The 22300-nt window shown below is 37.6% G+C and overlaps 1 protein-coding gene across 2 annotated transcripts in view; it reads left to right on the forward strand.

Moving 5' to 3' along the window:
• The window catches only part of LOC126374377 (G-protein coupled receptor dmsr-1-like), a 79487-nt gene that overhangs the window by 37460 nt on the left and 19727 nt on the right, over positions 1-22300 (forward strand). For both annotated transcript variants that reach the window (XM_050020995.1, XM_050020993.1), the window contains exons 2-4: positions 5591-5999; positions 7776-7934; positions 11310-11446. In XM_050020995.1, coding sequence (XP_049876952.1) covers positions 5727-5999; positions 7776-7934; positions 11310-11446 — 569 coding nt within the window. In that variant the 5' untranslated portion in view covers positions 5591-5726. The remainder of the gene's footprint in view (positions 1-5590; positions 6000-7775; positions 7935-11309; positions 11447-22300) is intronic.

Raw genomic sequence — 22300 nt, forward strand, 5'->3', positions numbered from 1 at the left:
GGCGATGAGTTGGTAATCCAATAACATTAAGTATATTATTATCTTCACCTCCACACACAGAGGTAGTAACGGGGATCGAATGTTTTTAAAAGCTTCGCTCCGAGGCTAATTTCTTTGTGAAAGAATGCACACAAACTCAAACAATACATATTATTCTCCTTCTGTTTTGAAGGCGGTTAAAATACTTCCGATCGGAAAACCCCCAGCGCCGCCTTAAGGCCAGGCGCGCACTACGAGTTTTTCGCCGCGCGGCAGAAAAGAGCAGCGGCATAATGTCGCACTGTAATACTACGCCGCGCCGCTGCGGTGTCTCTGCCGTCAAGTGCGCGCAATACAATTTAAAACTATTTGGTACAGTACAGTATTACAGTGCGACATTATGCCGCTGTTTTTATACTGCCGCGCGGCGAAAAACTCGTAGTGCGCGCCTGGCCTAAGTGTATCTAGACGTATTTCTATAAATACGTTTTCTTGTATAATTATATTATACCTATAATAGTCCGTGCATACTATAATATAGTAGTTGTTACCGACTTTTGCCACGACGCCAGCGCAGCGCCACTGCCCGGACATGATCATTATTTTATACTAGCTTTTGCCCGCGACTTCGTCCGCGTGGTGTGTTATATATAAGAGAGAGATCTTTGTGTGTGTGGTCAAAATCAAAATCAAAATAGTTTATTTGCTTTAAATAGTACATCAATATATAACCTCGTTATTGGGACTTCCTAGTAAGCCTCATTTAAAGACCTGTGTCAGGAAGCCCCGCTCTTCCTAATCGGTATTACATCTTTGACAGTACTATTTGTGGTGCATATCAAATTTCAAGCATCTAACTTATGCAGTTTAGATTTTTTCATACAATTTTTTTCCCAATAACTCCCATTTTTCAAAATACAGCCAAAAATAAACTTTATATTTACTAAGGTATGCATGCATGCTAGATTGAATCAATTGATTGAATAGATTTTTTTTTTAATTGATTGTTCATTGAGTTTTAATTTTAATACACACTTCCTCTCTTCCCTTCAATGTTGCTGTGCCCTACAGGGTCCATGTTTTAGTTCCTATGCCTATGTAACACCCCATTGTACTACATGGAATGCAATAAATAATTTAATTGAATTGAATTGAAAACATCTATCTTACGCGGTTTCGATTTTTTCATACAAATGTTTTTTTCCCGCTAACTCCCGTTTCCGTAGGAATTTTGCAATATCCTGTTGCAACTAAGCTTTAAGTTAACTAAGGTACCTGCATGCCAAATTTCAAGCATCTAACTTAAGCGGTTTAGATTTTTCATACAAAAGGATTTTCCCGCTAATTTCCGTTCCCGTGGGAATTTCGGGAATTCCTTTCTTAGTGCACCTCTACGGTACCTAAGCTATGTCCCTTCCAAATTTTAAATGCCTACGTTTAGCCGTTCAGGCTATGCGTTGATATGTCAGTCACTGAGTCAATCAGTTTCTCCTTTTATTTAGATTTGATTTTTTCATACAAATGTTTTTTCCCGCTAACTACCGATCCCGTGGGAATTTTGTAATATCCTGTTGCAACTAAGCTTTAAGTTTACTAAAGTACCTGCATGCTAAATTTCAAACGTCTAACTTGAATGGTTTAGATTTTTCATACAAAAGGATTTTCCCGTTAATTCCCATTCCCGTGGGAATTTCGGGAATTCCTTTATTAGTGCACCTCCACGGTACCTAAGGTACCTGCATGACAAATTTCAAACGTCTAACTTGAGTGGTTTAGATTTTTCATACAAAAGGATTTTCCCGCTAATTCCCGTTCTCGTGGGAATTTCGGGAATTCCTTTCTTAGTGCACCTCTACGGTACCTAAGGTATCTGCATGCCAAATTTCAAACGTCTAACTTGAGTGGTTTAGATTTTTCATACAAAAGGATTTTCCCGCTAATTCCCGTTCCCGTGAGAATTTTGGGAATTCCTTTCTTAGTGCACCTCTACGGTACCTAAGGCATCTGCATGCCAAATTTCAAACGTCTAACTTGAGTGGTTTAGATTTGTCATACAAAAGGATTTTCCCGCTAATTCCCGTTCCCGTGGGAATTTCGGGAATTCCTTTCTTAGTACACCTCTACGGTATTTAAGGTACCTGTATGACAAATTTCAAACATCTAACTTGAATGGTTTAGATTTTTCATACAAAAGGATTTTACCGCTAATTCCCGTTCTCGTGGGAATTTCGGGAATTCCTTTCTTAGTGCACCTCTACGGTACCTAAGGTACCTGCATGACAAATTTCAAACGTCTAACTTGAGTGGTTTAGATTTTTCATACAAAAGGATTTTCCCGCTAATTCCCGTTCCCGTGAGAATTTTGGGAATTCCTTTCTTAGTGCACCTCTACGGTACCTAAGGTACCTGCATGCCAAATTTCAAACGTCTAACTTGAGTGGTTTAGATTTTTCATACAACAGGATTTTCCCGCTAATTCCCGTTCCCGTGGGAATTTCGGGAATTTCTTTCTTAGTACACCTCTACGGTATTTAAGGTACCTGTATGACAAATTTCAAACATCTAACTTGAATGGTTTAGATTTTTCATACAAAAGGATTTTACCGCTAATTCCCGTTCTCGTGGGAATTTCGGGAATTCCTTTCTTAGTGCACCTCTACGGTACCTAAGGTACCTGCATGACAAATTTCAAACGTCTAACTTGAGTGGTTTAGATATTTCATACAAAATGATTTTCCCGCTAATTCCCGTTCCCGTGGGAATTTCGGGAATTCCTTTCTTAGTGCACCTCTACGGTATCTAAGGTACCTGCATGCCAAATTTCAAACGTCTAACTTGAGTGGTTTAGATTTTTCATACAAAAGGATTTCCCTTCACTACTCTGCTCCTATTGATTGTAGCGTGATGAAAAGTATACTATAGCCTGTCCAGGAGTGTGATGAATAATTGTACCAAGTTTCATTAAAATCCGTCCAGTAGTTTTTGTTTCTATAAGGAACATACAGACAGACAGACAGACAGACAGACAGACAGACAGACAGACAGACAGACAGACAGACAAAAATTTTACTGATTGCATTTTTGGCATCAGTATCGATCACTTATCACCCCCTGATAGTTATTTTGAAAAAATATTTAATGTACAGAATTGACCTCTCTACAGATTTATTATAAGTATAGACATTCAGTTAAATACTTATTTGGATTGTCATACATTAATTATTTACTTTAATTACTTAATTCGATTAATGAAAATATAAGTAGTAATATTAGCTTGCGCCTTGGGGTATAATATTTTGTAATACTAAATAATTATATGTAAGTTTAAGTAGTATGTATCTATGTACTTACCTATAAGTATACTGCGATATCCATGGCCTCACTCGGCAGGGCCCGCAGAATACCAGCGTCGTGGCTCACGCCGCGACTTATGCTGAGCGAGGTCCTTTTATTCCGGACGCCACCGCAGATTATCGGGCCGTCAGTGCGTTGCATTTAGGATACTTACTTTAACTGTTATTGTTTTTATGATTTTGGTTTGTTTTTCTTTTTGTTTTGGATTTATTTCTGTGTATTGACTTCCGTGTGGTTTCTGTCCTGTGTTGAATGTAATGTACCTGTCTGTCTGTGTCTGTGGTGTCCGGAAGTAATAAATGTTTCTTTCTTTCTATAATTATAAATATATATGGGACATTGTTATGATTCTCAAAAGTAAGTAAGGTGGGGTTGATATCTGATTGGTGTTAAAAAAACTGTCCGTTACTGTCATTCCATTTTGAGATCGATAACGAGGTCTTCTTTTTATCGTGTGCGTTGTGAGGTGGAATACCAACCTCATCAACCCTAGTGTCAGGGTTATGATTGAGCCGCCAAAGGCCCCTGACATGGCTCATGTAACGATTACTCACTTACATCAGTAAATAGTAACCGGGACCAACGGCTTAACGTGCCTGCCGAAGCACGGATCATCTTATTTTCGGAAAATCAGGGGATCAGCCTGTAATGACCTAACCAAACTAGGGATCACAAAGTGATTTTTGTGATATGTCCCCACCGGGATTCGAACCCGGGGCCTCCGGATCGTGAGTCCAACGCTCAACCACTGGACCACATAAGCCGCCGTCCGATAACGAGGTGTTACTCTGTAAAAATAGATCCATTTGTACAGTTGTTAAAAGTATTATTTTGCTATCCTCGTCCTACTGTCCGTAACATAGTCCATAATTGTTTATAGTCCGTGATATTCCTTTTTGGAGAACAAAATTACATCGTTGTGGTATTCAAATCAAATCAAATCAAATATACTTTATTGCACAGAACTAAAATTATTCCTGGTATTCCTGGATCATATGGATATTATTATCACGTGGTTCTCGGAATTTGTGTCCAGTTATATGTAATAGGTTCGCCTATGGGCTATAGCTGACGAGGAGTGGGTACGTATACATAAACCTCTGCCTATCCCTTCGGGGATACAGGCGTGATGCTGTAGATAGATAGATAAATAAAATACTTTATTGAGCACAATGGACACAAAATACAGAGATAAGGACAACATATTATACAGAAAAGCACAACAGGCGGTCTTATTGCTCATGCAGAAATTTCTTCCAGGCTACCCAAAGGTTGATATAGGAAATTTTTGTACATGTATAATAATATATGTATTATGTTTTTGTTATATTAGTGTTTGTAGGCACCCGTAAATAAAAATAGGTACATGGGCGGGAAGCGACGATGGTTTCATATAAACGTCCCCTTTTCGGGCCGGAAAGCTCCCGGTAGCGAATCTGAATTGAATAGCAGCTAGAAGTTAATTCCCGATTGCTTGTGGTTCAGCCTGGTCCACTTGCGATTAGGACTGTTAGCCGCTATTATAATCTTGAGTGACAGGTACCTAAAGTACACGACAATGTAAAGCTGGGATTTTCCTAACTCCAAGAGATTTTATTGAAAGTATAAGAAATAATATTATAAAATCATACAAAAATAATTTTGTTGCTTTTACAGAGAGGAAAATCTTTTGTAACGGTTAGATTATGTTACCTACCAGCGTGTGTAATAACTTTTGTACCTTTAGAGACGCTTTAGAGTATTATACATCAATGGCTTAAAATAACAATTCGGTATGAAAGGGAAAAAAGTTTCGCTAATTCTAAAACCATTTCGAGGTTTATCTAATGGGCCTGACAAAATTTTAGGGACCGCCCACTGTTTGGGCACATTGCCCTAACTAACTAAATGTCAATATTCTAATTTTAATACAAACTAAGCAAAGGCAAAGGTATTATACATCATTCAGCCTACTTAAGGAGATATTTTTAACAACTGCATGAAAAGCAAAAATATTCAAAATAGTTTATTTAACATAACGTTAAATATATTTTCAAAAATACCTTACACACCTACCCAATTGCAAATTGCAATGTGTAAACACTATTTTGTTTGCTTAAATATTTAAATTTGGAATTACGAGTATCTGGGTATTTTAAATATTTGGGGGGGAGGGGGGGGTCGGAGTTCAACAATGTACGCGTTGATCAATTGTTTCGTCGGTAAACATAATTTGCATACCTCAGAGATGTAAGGATATTCTAATGTTTGTTTGCAGGGAAATCATGTGAAGATTCACAGTCGTGATTGGACCATGTGGGTGTGAAGATGTGTCCCCTGATGACGTAAGACGGTTGAGACCAAGTGGGCCACTAAGTGATGAACAAAAGGCCAATAAATTGTCACTCTTCAAGATGTTGGCTGACGATGAAAATCGCCGCGTCTACAACGACACTTATACTAACGTCTCATACACCTTATTTGAAGACTCCCGACTCATCTCTCTCCTCAAATATGGCGGGCCCAACAACACCAATATCGGAGAAGTACTTCGAGCGTTGGAAGATTACCGGAACAAGTACAACATTTCCGTAATGAAAGAATGCTACCATTCCGAATATTGCTCTGGGGAATTCCGAGACTTGATCCTGGCATACAATAATATCCACGGATATGTCAGCTTATTGGTAAGTGTATACTGAATCTCCCTAGCGTTATCCCATTTTCACAGGGTCCCCTCATCTAACAGAAAGATACACTCTAAACACACACAGTCACTCACTCACTCTCTCTGTCTAGATTTGACAGGTCCGGTTTTTTACAGAAGCGTCTGCCTGTCTGACCTTCCAACCTGCGAATGGGAAACTAGCCCGATAACGTTTAGGTCACATACCTCCGAAAGGCATTTCTCGGGTTTGTGGGTTTCATCACGATGCTTTCCTCCATCGCTGCGCACGTGATAATCATTTATGATTTTAAAGTTTAGGCCCGTGCTGGAGTCGAACCTGTGCCCTTAATGTGAGAGTCAAGCGTTCTTCCAACTGGGCTACCACGATTCTGTGTACACTGAATAGACTTCCTAATTCCTTAACGGTCTCCATCGTTTAGACGAGTGTGTGCGCCTGCGTTTTGCGCGAACGTCTGCGCACCTTAATATATCCTGCGTACCTGACCGCTTCATACGTTTAGTGATTATAGTGTTAGGTTCGGGTCTATGTGTTCTGGGCTCGATTCCGGTTTTCTTCTTCTCTCGTGTGGGTTGTGAGATCAATGATGACGAAAAGGCCAATAATTCGTCAACCCTGGTCATTAACCACTTGTAGTCTTACAACGACTTGTAGCCTTATAACGTACCTGGTTCGGTTAAGTTATTGCAAGCTGAGTCGCTTGTCTGAAAGTAGGATAATTCCGTGCTTTGTGGGAGGCACGTAAAACCGTAGTATTTATGTGTATAATAGTCGTCGTCGAACTGTAAATTGTTCACTGACCGTTATTGCTAGTGTTTGTTGTAGACGAGGAGCAAAGCTTAATTACTTTCAGAATGGGAAACCATATCTTACTGCCTTGTGATCCAATAGCTGGACGGGGATCGCGGAATATACTCACTTTGTAACTCTGTCTGTAACCTTGCACTAATAAAAGCTTTAGATCTTTAGATCTCTGTTATTCTAGTTTACAGACTTTGATATTTGGAAATTAATCGCTATATGGTTTCCTGGTTCTCGAATAAGACGATTCTTGAATATATTGTTCTACTGGGGCCTAGTAGAGTTGGATGGCGTGTTTTAAATTATAAACCCAGTTCTGAGATTTAATTAAAAGTTCGCGTATTTTCATTTGAGACTTAATTTTAATTAATGTTTGACTTTAATCTAAAAGTGTTTAGCTTACACGGTCGAAGAATGACAGTTAAGTAAAATTTGTCATATCAGCTCCTCCGTCGTAATGGCTTTACGCATATTTATCGTATCGGTAATTAAGTTCTAAGGCTGTTACCACACGACGCGGTCGAACGCGCGGTAAGGTGGTGCTCGTGTGTTAAGAATCGACGGTTTACAAGACGACTTACAAGTCAATACTATCTTGTTGATTGCTTCACCGCCAACGGCGACCGCGTAGTGTCATAACCGGCTTACTTTTGAAGATATGTCCATCCTCTCTGTTCGATATGAGACTATGCTTGTGTGTAAATAAATGCTCTCAGCGGCGATGACACAGTCGCAATGCTACGATTTCAAGGTATTGCGTACCACTACGTCGCGCGCGTCGCACCGCCCGTCAATCGAAAATCACTATTGAGTGATTTGTTTGCAGAATGACAGAGCGTTACCGTGCAGATGTCTCGCAGCGCGAAAATTCTAGGTCTATATCCGCAACGGACCCACAACGCATCGCGTGGCTTCACTCTTATTTAATAAAACTATACTTGCTGGTAAATACTTTAATGTTTCTTTTGTATATAGGTGTGCCTATTCGGCAGCCTCGCGAATGCCCTGAACGTGGCCGTGTTGACGCGGCGCGACCTGGCCGCGGCGCCCATCAACCGGCTGCTCAAGTGGCTCGCTGTCGCCGATGTCTTCGTCATGCTCGAGTACGTGCCCTTCGCCATCTACAGGTATCTGGTGAGTGTCAGTTTATTCTATGGTCCTAACCAAGATTCATTTGCGTTAGTGTGTAACCCTTCTGAAATAAAAGAATAACTGGCGAGAAGGACGATGCATTCTCGCGAGACATTTCTTATGACGTAGGTTCATATATACCATTTTGCTAACTAGATATACATAGTATTTTGTTGTTTATCTTACTTACAATACAACCCACACGGGAGAAGATGAAGATTGTCTAGAAAGTTCATGTTGCAATCCTTTTAAGAATTTGTTTGTTTTATATGCAAGTATCGTGCCAAAGTTCCGTCAGAACTTGTAAAACGCAAGTTAGGTACTTTACTCGTGGTCGCAATTTGCAATGAACGTGCCGAATCTTGAGTGTGAAGTCGATTAATTTAATTGAATTCGTTATCGGATGAAAGGACCGGAGCTTGAGTAATAAACTGGTTGTCAGTGACATCGGTTCCGAGCGGTCGTATTAGGTACCTATGTAAGTCGGACCAATTGTGTTTATGAACGAACAAGTGTAAGCTTTGTGTTGGTGATCCCAAGATTAGATGCATTAAAATTGGTAAGACCCTTCCTCTGTCATGTGGGTTGTCAGGTCAATGACCGACTTTATAATCCCTGTTTTCAGGGTTACTATTGAGCTGCCAAAGGCCCCAACCCCTACCAAGGCGCATGTAACGACTACATACTTACTGAAGTAAATAGTAGCCGGGATTGATTGATAGACCTACACCGAAATTATAATTACCCCGCTGAAATGAATTAAACCCACCGAAATGACATAGTCAAGAAAAATTGTGCTTTTAGCTAGCGTTCTCTTTTTGTGACTATTGTTATTGTTTCTTTACTCGAATATAGTTTATTAGTCTAAAATTGCATAATTTTGTCGTACTACTATAAATCAATATTCTTGTATAGGTAATATTATATCATAGAAAGAAAGAAGAGCAGAAAGACGAGTTTGATAGAAGGTTATTTGACGTTTTCCAATCATCTAATAATGGTTTTAAAAAGCCATTATTAGATGATTGATGAAGAGATCAGCCCGAGGAAAAATAACTTGGTGCCAAAGAACTAATCAAAATATCCTTAAAACAACAATTCTAAACTATGTTCAATATTTAACACAAGGATCTTTGAAACTTAACGGTTTTATCATTCCGGTGTTACATATCATTCCCTTGGACTGTTATTGGCATTTCTGTCTAATGAATCCACCGGAATGATAACACCGAGATGATAAAAGACAGGTTATTTTTTTATAAACTGTGAATTTAAATAACTATCAAAACATCAAATAGTACTTGCAGCGGAGTTAATACACCAAGTTGAAATAAAGTGAACTTATCTAACATGAGTCACAGACTAACTCCTATCACAGAATTGATAAACTTGCCGTGACAGGTGCGTTCGCGACAAGCGGTTGAGTCGAACCAATCTGAGATGTCGGCAGGTAAAGAGGGGTCATGGACGCAATATTGACGCAGTTATTCTACTAATACTTACTGTCCTCGGAAATGATAAGTTTTTTCGGACAAAAGTTAACTGCCTGTCAAATCTATGAGAAGGACTATAAACAAACAAAAATAGTTTCTGTTGTTGATTTTGTAATTTAATGAAATTATATTTCAAGTCCAAATAATAAAACATAATTGTAGGGTATGACATAATGTATGTTTATTTATATATATATATATATATATATATATATATATATATATATTGTATTTTTTATATTATTTCTTTAGATAAGTATATATTATTTATTATTCATATATTTTTTTTTTGTTATATATCATTATATGTTTATTGCACCAGCCCGTGCTCCAATGAATAATTTTCTTTCACCCTAAGGTTGCCTGGCAGAAATTGCTGTTTAGCAATAAGGCCGCCTATTGTGCTTATGTTTTATTCGTATGTTTATGTCCTTTATATATGTTGTTGTGCAATAAAGTATTATTGATTGATTGATTTGCGTAAATGGATGACGGACACGCTTCCGAAATGATAAAATAACACTTTAAATAATTTTTTGCCGTGTTATAGTTTCCGTAACTAAATGTTTCTTTTTGCCAAGGTAGAGGAATACTTACTATACTTACCCAGAAAAATATAGAAAATAATTTACCAGCATTTTGCACAACCGTTCTCAGTCAAGACGATATTTTTTGGCTTGTGCAATTTACCCTAGTACGTATTTATTTTAATTTTCATACGATTTCGCTTTAAGAGAGTCGTAAAACTGCTAATTGAATTCAAATAGCTTACATTTTGTTACTGTTTTGGCAATCACCCAGAGTTTTCTTTAATTTTGTTTTTTCGCAACCTTACACCTTATTTAATTAAAAAGTTGTCACAAGATGTTTTCAATTTTGTTGTATGCTTTTAATTAAAATTTTAATTATGTATACTTATTGCGTGTTATTTAGCTACGTATTGATTACTTTATTGAAGTAGGAATTTACACAGAGACAAGGAACTATCAGACAAGAGAGATAGCTGTTTATTTGCTGATTGAAAGACGGCTTTATTTATTATCTAATACTCGTAAAATTATTAATTAATACTTAGTAGGTTTCATTACAATTAGTTAAAAAATAAAACAAACGCAAATTATAAATTACAATAAATAAAATTACAAATTATTTATAAAAAAATAGAAATAATTTATTTGTACATTCTATATTATGTAGAATAGGTATCTATTTAATTTGCTATGCACTAGCTTCTAAAAAAACTTCGGTTAGCGATGTCCTTCCAAATGATATATTTTTATATAACTTGTATGTCAATACGAAAACTAATTTAAATCGTGGCGATAGCTTTTGTTAACGTTACAAATGGGGAACGCTAAAGGCTCCGGCACCAAATTTAAGACAACAGACCTGACGGTGCTTTGTGGGGCGCGAACCTTAGGGCGTTGTCGTTAGAAATAATTAATCGACCCTAGTAGTATCATTTATCCCTATCGGCCAGTAGGTCAACGAGTAGGGATGACTCAGACCATAATTCTGAGTTGATATCAAGTCATCGTAAGTTTTCCTTACGATGTCTTTTTTATGTGAGTTATTGTAGATTTGCCGCAGGTGGCATTAACTACTTGGCCGGACAAATGGGGAGCACTAAAGTCTCTCACCCGATACAACGTTTAAGACAACAGGCCTGAGGGTGCCCAGTTGGGCATGAACCTCGGCTCAGGGCGTCGTCTGTGAGGAAAAAATATTTGAAAGAATTAATCGACCCTAGTGGGTCGATAGCGATAAGCGCCGGCGGGGTCGGTATCGGGGTCCTGAAGTGTTAGGTCCTTACGATGTCACTAATACCCCGTATAACTTACATTTATCATTTTTATTTATAAAGCGACTATTCATTGTCCACCAGCTACTGCCCGGCCAGGATGAGCGTCCGTACCCGTGGGCGGTCTACATGCTCTTCCACAGCCACTTCACTCAGATCCTGCACACCGCCTCCATACTGCTCACTCTCTCGCTGGCTGTCTGGAGGTATATCGCTATCAAGTAAGTATCAACAATCTACTATACTTTGTTTTATTTGGCGTTCTCTAGGTTACTTTAAGCTAGACTATTTTCTGGTTGCACTTAAGACCTCCTGGTTACATGTCGTTTCTATAATAGACCAAAAACACCTACAAAAACATAAATTTTATAACTATGACAACTAAGGGTTCATAATTTCACCACTGTTTACAAATAATTCGCTGGGCTCAGTGACTGCACTTTTGCTCTTTGATTGTACCTCTGACTACCCTGAGCTGATAGAGTAATATTTACCTACATAATAATGAGGCGTAAAAGCTTATAACCGGAAAGTTATACCTTTGATGTTCTACGTAATTATTAGAAGAGCGTATAGAACCAGCATCATAAATTAAGTAAAACCGAAATGCTTGACGTTTTAAGTGGCTCTTGCAAAGGGTTTGGACCTTAATTAACAAATTGAATTGGTTGAATATTTGGTGGCACTTTACCTCGACATTTAGAATAATTTAGAGTTATAATTTGTAATCAAAGAGTACTTACCGTCTAACCAATAAGCTAAGTTTTGAAATCAGTCTAAGTATATCAGAATTGCAATATCTACCAACTAAGTGTATATCTAGAATTGAAGTTTTGGACAGCAAGGACTAGGTTAGGTAGAACTTTGTTTCCCTAAAGACTTGACCGATTAGAATTGAACATGACAAGGTAACCTAACCTACTTAATAATAATATTTAGTTAGTTGTTATAATATTATTATAATAAGGCACCTAGTATCGCCTCTTTTATATTGCCGTGCCCTTGCAGGGCGTCACATGTACCTTTTTACTATGTTCCACCTTAATTTATGTTTGTGACATGCAATAAATGAATATGAATATTGAAAAGCTCTACAATAGAATAGAATCTGACCTATTTTAAACTCTACCCAGCTTGCTTATGATTATGAAACCAGTAAAAGCTTTGAAACATGATAATGATGCATTCGTTTGTTTAATTCGTCATTCTTTATTCAAACAAATTGAAATAGTTTCGTAAACTTTTCGTAATCGTAAATATGTTTTATCAGTTAGACAACGAAATCAAGGAAGTTTAGGCTAAAGTTATCAGATTTGGAAATTTAAAGTTTGTCAAAGGCCGAAGTGTCATTTCAATAATAAGAATGAAGAAAGTGCGCGACATAGAAGAAATACTCAACTGGTAGTGGCTAGCTATTGATTATTAAATTTATTTTACCGACTACATTACACAATTACACGAGCTTTGGCGACATCGTGGAGCTGGTCTCCGAAACATTCGGATGTATACACATTATATTTATTTATAATACATTAATATTATATTTGTGTTCAAATATGTATTGAAGAGAAAAAATATTGTAAAATGAATATATGGTATTTATAAAAAATAAGCGTACTTAAGTAATTGTTAATGCGCTTGTCCTGGCTTGACCGAGTTTTGTATTAGAATGTATCCCGTCCCAAACAGTATTTTATATCTTTGCGCTTTCAATATTTAAGTAAGTATTTGTTTTAATTTTGTAATTTATATGGATAAAAAGATCCTTGTTTTCCTTTACACAATATTGTCATAAAATTATGTATGACGAGGTTTTTAAATTGGCACACTCGTAAAACCTTCCAGCTTCGGAAAACATGCCATCTTTACACCATTATTACAGCGTACTCCATCAGGATGTAAACAAGTAAATAAACATGGTGTTTTGGCCAACATTTTGAGGACATACGTCTTCTTACAGGGTATTAGTCACATCATAACGAAAACTTTGAGGAATAATTCAGACCATGATTCTGAGTTGATATCAAGTGGAATTTCAAAACTTATTTCAATTTAAAAAAAAATCGCATAATCAGAAACATACGTAACTTCGTCACGTCCAACTAGGCGTTTAAGTGTTCTGAATCTGACCTGGTCCAAACGAACCCATTACACTAGCGGCATTGCCCCGTTGCACAGCCACTGACAGGCGTTGGACCAGATAAGACGCAGACGTAGGGTCAACCCCTCTGACTTTGACTTTTTTTCTATTTCAATTTTGTATTTATAACTTGACAATAACTTTCATGACTTTTGAAGGTTTAAAACAATTTTATCTAGACAAAAACATTTTGCTGATCATAAACTTTCAATTGCCTCGGCTAGGTATCACGAGTTTGTTTTAGAGTTTATCAAATAATAAAGGTTCAATTTTGGGTGATGTTATTGTCTTGTTTTTCTTTGTGGCGTCCTTTTATAATAAACAATTTCTATTCTATTCAACTAAACCTAAGTACACAATTGTATATATTGTAATACCTACAAACATTATAAAAAGGTACTTATTTCTTTTTTACTTATATTTTCCTAAATTATTTATTTTATTTTTTATTTCTTATATCTAGGGGATAATCTTTGGAACCAGTGAACTGATCTAAAACCTTATTTTACTAGTAAAAATAAACATTATTATTAAAGGTCACGAGTTTGTAGATTTTTTGACGTGCCTTATTTTAGATTTGCCGCAGATGGTATTAACACGAGTTTGTAGAGGTCAGACAAAAATAGGCTAAAGTAACGGTTTATTTTGTAAACTTTTTGGTTGTTTTGGTATTCACGGATTAGCTAAATCGTTTTCTTTCAGATAAAAACAGGGGCGCCAACATGACACCCACTCTAAATGGATTTATGACCATAAAATAATCCCCTTACCACACGCATAAACACGTGATAATCTTTAGCCGCGGTCCAGCTGACGCATATTTTATACCACTGAGTAGATAATCGAAATCGATAAAAGAAAAAAAATATTATTTTATGAATTTGTTCGAGTGTTGATATGCGCTCTATTATTAAAAAGACAACTACTATACAGTCGACCACGTGCGCAACGCGTCAAACTCTACGGCCATCCTTTGTTTTTTATCGGCGAACGCGAGGAAATGTGCGCTACACACGCGAACTGCTACTTTTAGAATGTTGTGCTTATAAGTACAAGATATATCATATCTTCTATTTTTACATAGCTATAAAATATTTTTACTAACACTACTACTGCTACGAAATTGTTACTAATGATGTTGCAGTAGGGGTTGTCAGGGATAGGTAAGTAGATAAGTTTTATTTAGTCCGATTCCTCCATCATCATCATCAATTTAAGAGCCACACTCTTGTCGGTGTAGCATTTTCCACTCCAGTCTATCAAAGGCCAATTCCTTGACTTCCCATTCCTCCAATTTACAATTTTTATCTACTGTCGTTTCTTAGCGGGCTCTTATTTTAAAAACCGGTGCTCAGAACAACTTTGGCGTGGAGTGTGTGAATATGATTAATTATAACCATTATTAACCATTAGGCAGACCGCGTAAAAGATGGTGTGACGACCTCAATGCTTATCGCAAGGATTGGCCGGAGATCGCACAAAGTCGAGAGGAGTGGAAAAATCAAGGGGAGGCCTTTGCCCAGCAGTGGGATCGTATAGGCTAAATAAGATAAGATAAGATAAGATAAGATAACCATTATTTGCACAGTTTACTAAGCCACGATATCCTTCTGCGATCAACCTTCTTCCTGTTCCTCAGAAGTCCCTGTACCTTGTGTCTTAGGAAATAAAATCATCTGCTATCTAATTAAGTAATATTAAACAGAAATACCAGTTCAATACAATTAGTGATTGTATTTCAAACAAGATTACATTTTACAATAACCTCAATTCGCGGTAAGAATTAGAGTTATCAAAGTACGTCAGCTAGTGTTTAGATGTTCATTAGCATAGTGATGTATTAGTTGAGCTTAAGTCGATCGATTCTTTTCTATCTAACAGTAGATACAAAAATACACAAAAATTCAAATCCCGTCTGTTTTAAAAGGGATTTTGTTCGGCAACGTGGTGCTATTAAATAGACTGTTAAGACGTGATCCTTCTCAAGACCGTCTCCACGTAAATTTTTAGAAGAAAATATGCCAAAACTGATTTAAAATAATGGCGGCAATGATTCAGTTTTTAAGAAAGAATAAAGTTGTTGAAATAAGATAATAAGTTATGAAGAAGTCTTGTTATAAAATGCTGTTAGAATTAGTTTGCTTATAACCAAGATACTTAGATAAGTAAAAGTTCGCTGAACTTAAATTTAGAATGTTGAAGTACCTAACTCATGCGATACTAATTGAGAAAATTTAAGTACTTCGCATATACCTATTTACGGAAAAATATTACGCTTCAGAGTGAAAGAAATGTTTAATCGGATTATTTACGTATATTTCTTTTTGTAATGAACGCCACGTGTAAGTAATTACGTGTAGGTAAGTAACACGCGTTTTAAAACGCTTATATTTTTTCTGTGAATATACTTACAGAACTACTAATAACAAAACTCAGAGGAGCACAAAAAACTGCCTGTTCAGAATGTTGTACCTAATTAAATACTTTTAAACTACCTATGTTTACAAATGATAATTTCCCCACGGGTTTTCATTGGATCTGGGAGGTTAAAAAAGCCACATCAAAGCGATTCATCTAAAAACTAAAAAGATATATTGTGGAAGAGCTACTGGTCGATCAAACACCTAATGAAAGGGGATGTTCCCATTTTATTAAAGCGAAAGCTCATCGACATGTTTATTCTGCCCATCCTAACTTACGGTGCCCAGATCTGGTCATTGATTGAACGTCAAACGTTCAAACTCAAGGTCTGCCAAAGAGCGATTGACCCGATTGAGCGTAGTGTGTTAGGCGTCAAATGAATTGATCGAGTTCGAAATACAACACTACGTTCATAAACTGGAATCGCTTATGTGGGACCTTAAGCCTCCAGACTTAAGTGGGATTGGGCCGGAAATGTGGCGTGCACCCTGAGCGGTGGGCACGGATCGTCACGCATTGGGTGCCTCATGACGGGTACAGGCGTCGTGGTAGACCTCGAAAGAGATGACGTGACGACTTGGACGTTTGCCGAAGGGACTGGCTGGAATACGCACAGGACCGCGAAAAATGGTAAGAAAAAGTGGCCTTTGCCCAGCAGTGGGATTTTCTAGGCTAGATTAGATTTAGATTAGATGAATCGCTTTAATATGGCCTTTTTAGCCCCCCAGATTACCTAACCTGATGATATTTATAGGCTCGGGTGAGAAGCAACTGCCAATTTTCCCTTCCAACTCGAAGGGAAAACTAGTCAAATTACGGGTTATGTTACTCCGATAATATATTTCTCAACCGTATAGGTTTCCGCACGATGATGCGTGATTTATTTGTGATCCAAATTTGAAATAGCATTCATAATAAATCGTAGTATCATGCCTGCATTGATAGAGTAGATGTTCGCTAAAGTTCAACATAATAGCGAGCCTATTAATCGGGCACAAATATTGAAATCAAATTGTTTAGGATCCTAACATAAATTCATTTTCATAAAGTAGAATTCAGCGGATTAGAGCTCGAGTCAGGATTCGAATCCGTGACACATGATGAAGATGAAGACACGTGTTCTCCGAACAGGGGTATCACGGATTCCAAACATGAATTCGAAATCAAATTCAGATTTGGTGGGTTACAGTTTCGTAATAATATATACCTCGCTGAAAAGACTTATGCTGAGCGAGGTCCTTTTATTCCGCACGCCACCGCAGATGATCGGGCCGTCAGTGCGTTGCATTTAGGATACTTACTTTTTTTATTATTATTTGTATGTCGTTTCCATATCTCGGGCCTACGGAGTCCCGGACTTTTGGAAGGCGTGCGTGGGGCTGAAGCCACCACGTAGAGGCCCCTTAAGACAGTTTAATCTAAATGTGTGTGTATCCCTGTATGCACTATGGGAGTGCACCCAAAGACAATCCCCGGTTCGTGTAGGACTATTGTAGATTATAGGAACAAAGGGAACTGGGCTATTGGATTGGGGGTTAGTGGACCGGGATACTGGAGCTATGGGGGACTATGGCGCCTGCTCGACCAATGTTGGTAAACATGGATAAAATGAGCGGGCGGTGACTCGCCACTCACTGGATGGGCCACCTATCTAGCCGACGCGACTGGACGGCAAGGCAGCAACATGGTTATTATTATTATGATTTTGGTTTGTTTTTTTTTTGTTTTAGATATTTTTTTTTTCTATTGATTTATTTGTGGTTTCTGTCCTGTGTTGAATGTAATGTACCTGTCTGTCTGTGTCTGTGGTGTCCGGAAGTAATAAATGTTTCTTTCTTTCTTAAAAGATGATGCCGATGCCTTTGGGCAAGTCTGGGACTAAGAGCAAACCTATGAAAGTTAAAAAAAAACTTTAGATGAAAATCAGTGCCAGCTCACCTCACACTCTCAATAACCCAAAATCTACAAATGTTTAACCGAGTATATAAAGCTGCTGATGAATGAAAGCAGCGGGAGAACATAAACACAAACTAGACAGAAGATAACATAAACAAAACGACTGGCAGAGGTTATTATAGATAATTATAGAGCACGCTACAGAGCACGGAATCGGTAGACCGTTTCTATAGAGGTGCTTCTAACAAAACATTCGTAATAGAAACAGGTTGTCTAGCCAATGTCTATTACGTAATTCAATGCTGAGATTTTACGTTCCAACCCATCTCTCAACAATGCAGTGGCACTCAGACGGAAGACGTCTAACTTATTCAAATTCAAATTCAAAAATAGTTTTATTTAGTAGGTAACATAGTTACACTTTGAATCGTCAATTTTTACATAACGAACGTCTCAGCCGCCTAAAACTACTGCAGCTTCTCACAACCTGTATAGCCGGGGAAAAGAAGCTGCAAGAAAAACCTCGGCACAGAGCTCTAGACGTTCTTTAAAAAAATAAACATAAAATATATTTTTTTTCAGTTTCAGTTTTCAGACATGTTACATTACTTATGTTGTATGTAGTTGTCTTATGTTGAACTAGAATAATCTGGTTCAATGCTCTGTGCATCACGCATTTCATAGATTCAGCGTATTATATTATTATCTAGCCACGTCAATGTAATAAACTAGGGCGATCTCATCTCAATGAGAGAGTTGTTGATTCTATGCTGAACTGGGAGTGCATAAAAACGTATAACGCGCTCAGCTGTTCATCTTCCCTGGCTTGTCTTGGAAATATGTCTATAATTGGGTCGGGTACAAGAGTCAAGATACATTATGAAATTTTAATTCAAATTCAAATTCAAAAATATCTTTTTTCAGTAGGTAACATAGTTACACTTTGAATCGTAAATTTTTACATAACGAACGTCTCATCCGCCTAAAACTACTGCAGCTTCTCACAACCTGTATAGCCGGGGAAAAGAAGCTGCAATAAAAACCTCGGCACAGGGCCCTAGACGTTCTTTAAAAAAATAAAAATACTTAAACATAAAATATTGGTATACAATTGAGTAATTTAGCTGCCTAATATCAGTTCTGAGACAGTTAATCCCATGCATTCATATCTTCTAAATAATCACTAACTTTATAATAACCTTTTTTGTAAAGTTTTTGTTTAACTACTGTCTTAAAACAGTTGAAAGGCAAATTCTGAATGTCAATGGGAATCTTATTGTAAAAACGTATACATTGCCCCTTAAAAGATTTAGTAATCTTATGTAATCGACTGACTTGTAAAGCAAGTTTATTTTTATTCCTGGTATTAACAATGTGCCGATCGCTATTTTTTGCAAATAATCCTATATGTTTTTTTACATATATTAAGTTTTAATTACTAAATAAAGATAAAGATTAATCTAATCTAGCTTACAAGATCCCACTGCTGGGCAAAGGCCTCCCCTTCCTCTTTCCATTTTCGCGGTCCTGTGCGTATTCCGGCCAGTCCCTCCGGCATGCGTCCAAGTCATCACGCCATCTCTTTCGAGGTCTGCCACGCCTGTACTCGTCATGAGGCACCCAATGCGTGACGATCCGTGCCCACCGCTCAGGGTGCATGCGACAAACATGTCCGGCCCAATCCCATTTGTGTCTGGCGGCTTTTCGTCCCACATCAGCGATTACCGTTTTTGAACGCAGTGTTGTGTTTCGGACACGATAAAAAAAAGACATATCTAACGAAAAACATTTTAAATTTTTCTATTTTTTTTAACTTTATTTTTGAATCAAGAAAAACGAAATAATAAGTCCGACATTTTATCACGTTTTCTATGACGTCACAGTGTGCTTTACGCACAAATTCCATTGTAATTTCGTGTTTTGACGTTTAGTAAAAAGTAACTGATTTGACTAGTTATAAAATTTTTAACAAAAAAAAACCGACTTCAAACGCAAAACTAAAAAGCAATAAATAAATTTACTTCGTACAAAGTAATTAGTACGTATTTTCAATTAGTTAATTATTTTATAAATCTGAAGCCGGTGCCAAGGAAATGCTACAACGAAGTACCGATTCATATATTTTTCAATACTGATTGTTTTGTAATTTTTTGTTTGACATTGTTTTGTAATTGCTTTGATATAGGTATTAAACAATATTGTGTGTACATAGTAATTTGATATTGTAGTAGGGTTGTTGTAGCATTTACTTGGCACCGACTTCAGAATTATAAAATAATTAACTAATTGAAAATACGTACTAATTACTTTGTGCGAAGTAAATTTATTTATTGCTTTTTAGTTTTGCGTTTGAAGTCGGTTTTTTTTTTGTTAAAAATTTTTTTTTTTTTTATGATTTTAAGTGATGGTTAGACCGAGCAAGGATGCAGACAGACAGATTTTCTGATTTATATTCATATATAATAATATAATATATTATTAGTAGTGATCACAATTATTATTGATGAACATGTTTACACACACACACTCACACACGCGCTAACGCACACGAGCACACGCGCACGTACACACGCACACACACAGACACACGCACACACACAGACACACGCACACACACACACACACACACACACACACACACACACACACACGCGCGCACACACATTCGCACACACACATGTGTATGTGTACATACACACATGTGGTTGTCAGTGGAAGCTGCTATCATACACACTCACGCATACATATAGATACAGTAGATTTCGCGTGGTTCGCTCGCTGCTAAAGCAGCTCGCGTGTCCTGTTTATTCGAAACTGTCCCTCTTCGTATGGCGGCCATCTTGTTTTTCTGCCACTTTGTTCTTTTTCACCGGCGACAGAATTTGACCAAGATTAAAATGGGTGTCGTGGAAACAAACAAAATCCAGGTGCAATAGGTTTGCCAGGCCGTAGGATGTCTCCCTGATTGGGAGCAGTTTTCAAAGATGACGTTCCGATCACACGCCTATACATCATTTTTACCCCCAAGACATTTTCTGGAAAAACAAAATTTTGTATGGCGGCCATCTTGTTTTTTCGCCATTTTGTATTTTCTTCACCGGCCATTAAATTCGACCAAGATTTAAATAGGTTTCGTGAAAGAAAAATTGGTTCAGGTGTGATAGTTTCGCCAGGCCGTAGGGTGTCACCCTGATGCGGAGCAGTTTTCGAAAATCGGGAAGTATTTCCATACTTAACATGACGATCCGACCACAACCCCGATATATATTTTATATCCCGAGACATTTTCTGAAAAAACAAAATTGTGTATGGCGGCCATCTTGTTTTTCCGCCATTTTGTTTTTTTTTTACGCGCTATGGAATTTGACCAAGATTTAAATAAGTGCTCTGAAAGAAATATTGGTTCACGTGCGATAGTTTTGCCAGGCCGTAGAGTATCTCTCTGATGCGGAGCAGTTTTTGGTGATCAGAAAGTATTTCCGTACTCTACATGACGTTTTGAGTAAGCGCCCCATACATTATTTTTACCCAAACGGGCTTCTTCCAAAATCGACAAAATTTTGTATGGCGGCCATCTTTTTTTTCCGCCATTTTGTTTTTTTGCACCGGCGATTGGATTTGATCAAGATTTAAATACGTTTCGTGAAAGAAAAATTGCTCCAGGTTGTATAGTTTTGCCAGGCCATAGGGTATCTCCCTGATGCTGACCAGTTTTCGAAGGCCGGGAAGTTTTCCCGAAGCCTAAAGATCGATCCGATCAATATGACTTTACAAACGCACTAGTCGCTCCTACGATTTTTGAAAATTCCCCTCGATTTCTCTGGTCTTCCATCATCAGATCCTGACTTCCTTGACATGGGACCCCCTTGGGTATATCTCCTTTCAAACAAAAAAAGAATTATCAAAATCGGTTCATATACGACGAAGATATGCCCGAACAAACATAAAAAAAAAAAAAAAAAAAATATACGGTCGAATTGAGAACCTCCTCCTTTTTTGAAGTCGGTAAAAATAGCATAATATATCCATAAAACTTCTAATCAAAAGTGAAAGAGGCTTGCCGAACTTTGTCCCTGCAGTTAGTACTCATGAGTATACCATGTACGCCAGTAAGTTTTCACGTTTACGCGTATCAAATTGGGGTCTTTCGAGTGTTCGTTACGATGTCACTCATACCCTGTATAGGTGACGGGTAGCTTGTAACAACAATCTTCTACTATCGTGTGGATTGTGAGGTTTATTACCAACCCCTTCAACCCTGGTGTCAGGGTTATTACTGAGCCGCCATAGGTTCCTGACATGACTCATGTAACGACTATCAGTAAGTACCTAATCCTAACAAAAACATTTTCATGTAAAAATGTTGCCAAGACGAGATTATATCGATCACAATATCAAAAAGTCATCAGATCTCATGTAGCGCCAAGTTTCTAACTCTACACGTCGTAATTATACAAACTATAAGTTCACAAACTCTACACGTTAGGCAAAATAAATGGATCATCTTAAATTATGCACAATCAGGTGATCAGCCTATAATGTCCTAACCAAACTAGGGATCACAAAGTGTTTTTTGTGATTTGTCCCCACCGGGATTCGAACCCGGGACCTACAGATC

Source organism: Pectinophora gossypiella, chromosome 17 (assembly GCF_024362695.1).
Source record: "Pectinophora gossypiella chromosome 17, ilPecGoss1.1, whole genome shotgun sequence".
Lineage (NCBI taxonomy): Eukaryota > Metazoa > Arthropoda > Insecta > Lepidoptera > Gelechiidae > Pectinophora > Pectinophora gossypiella.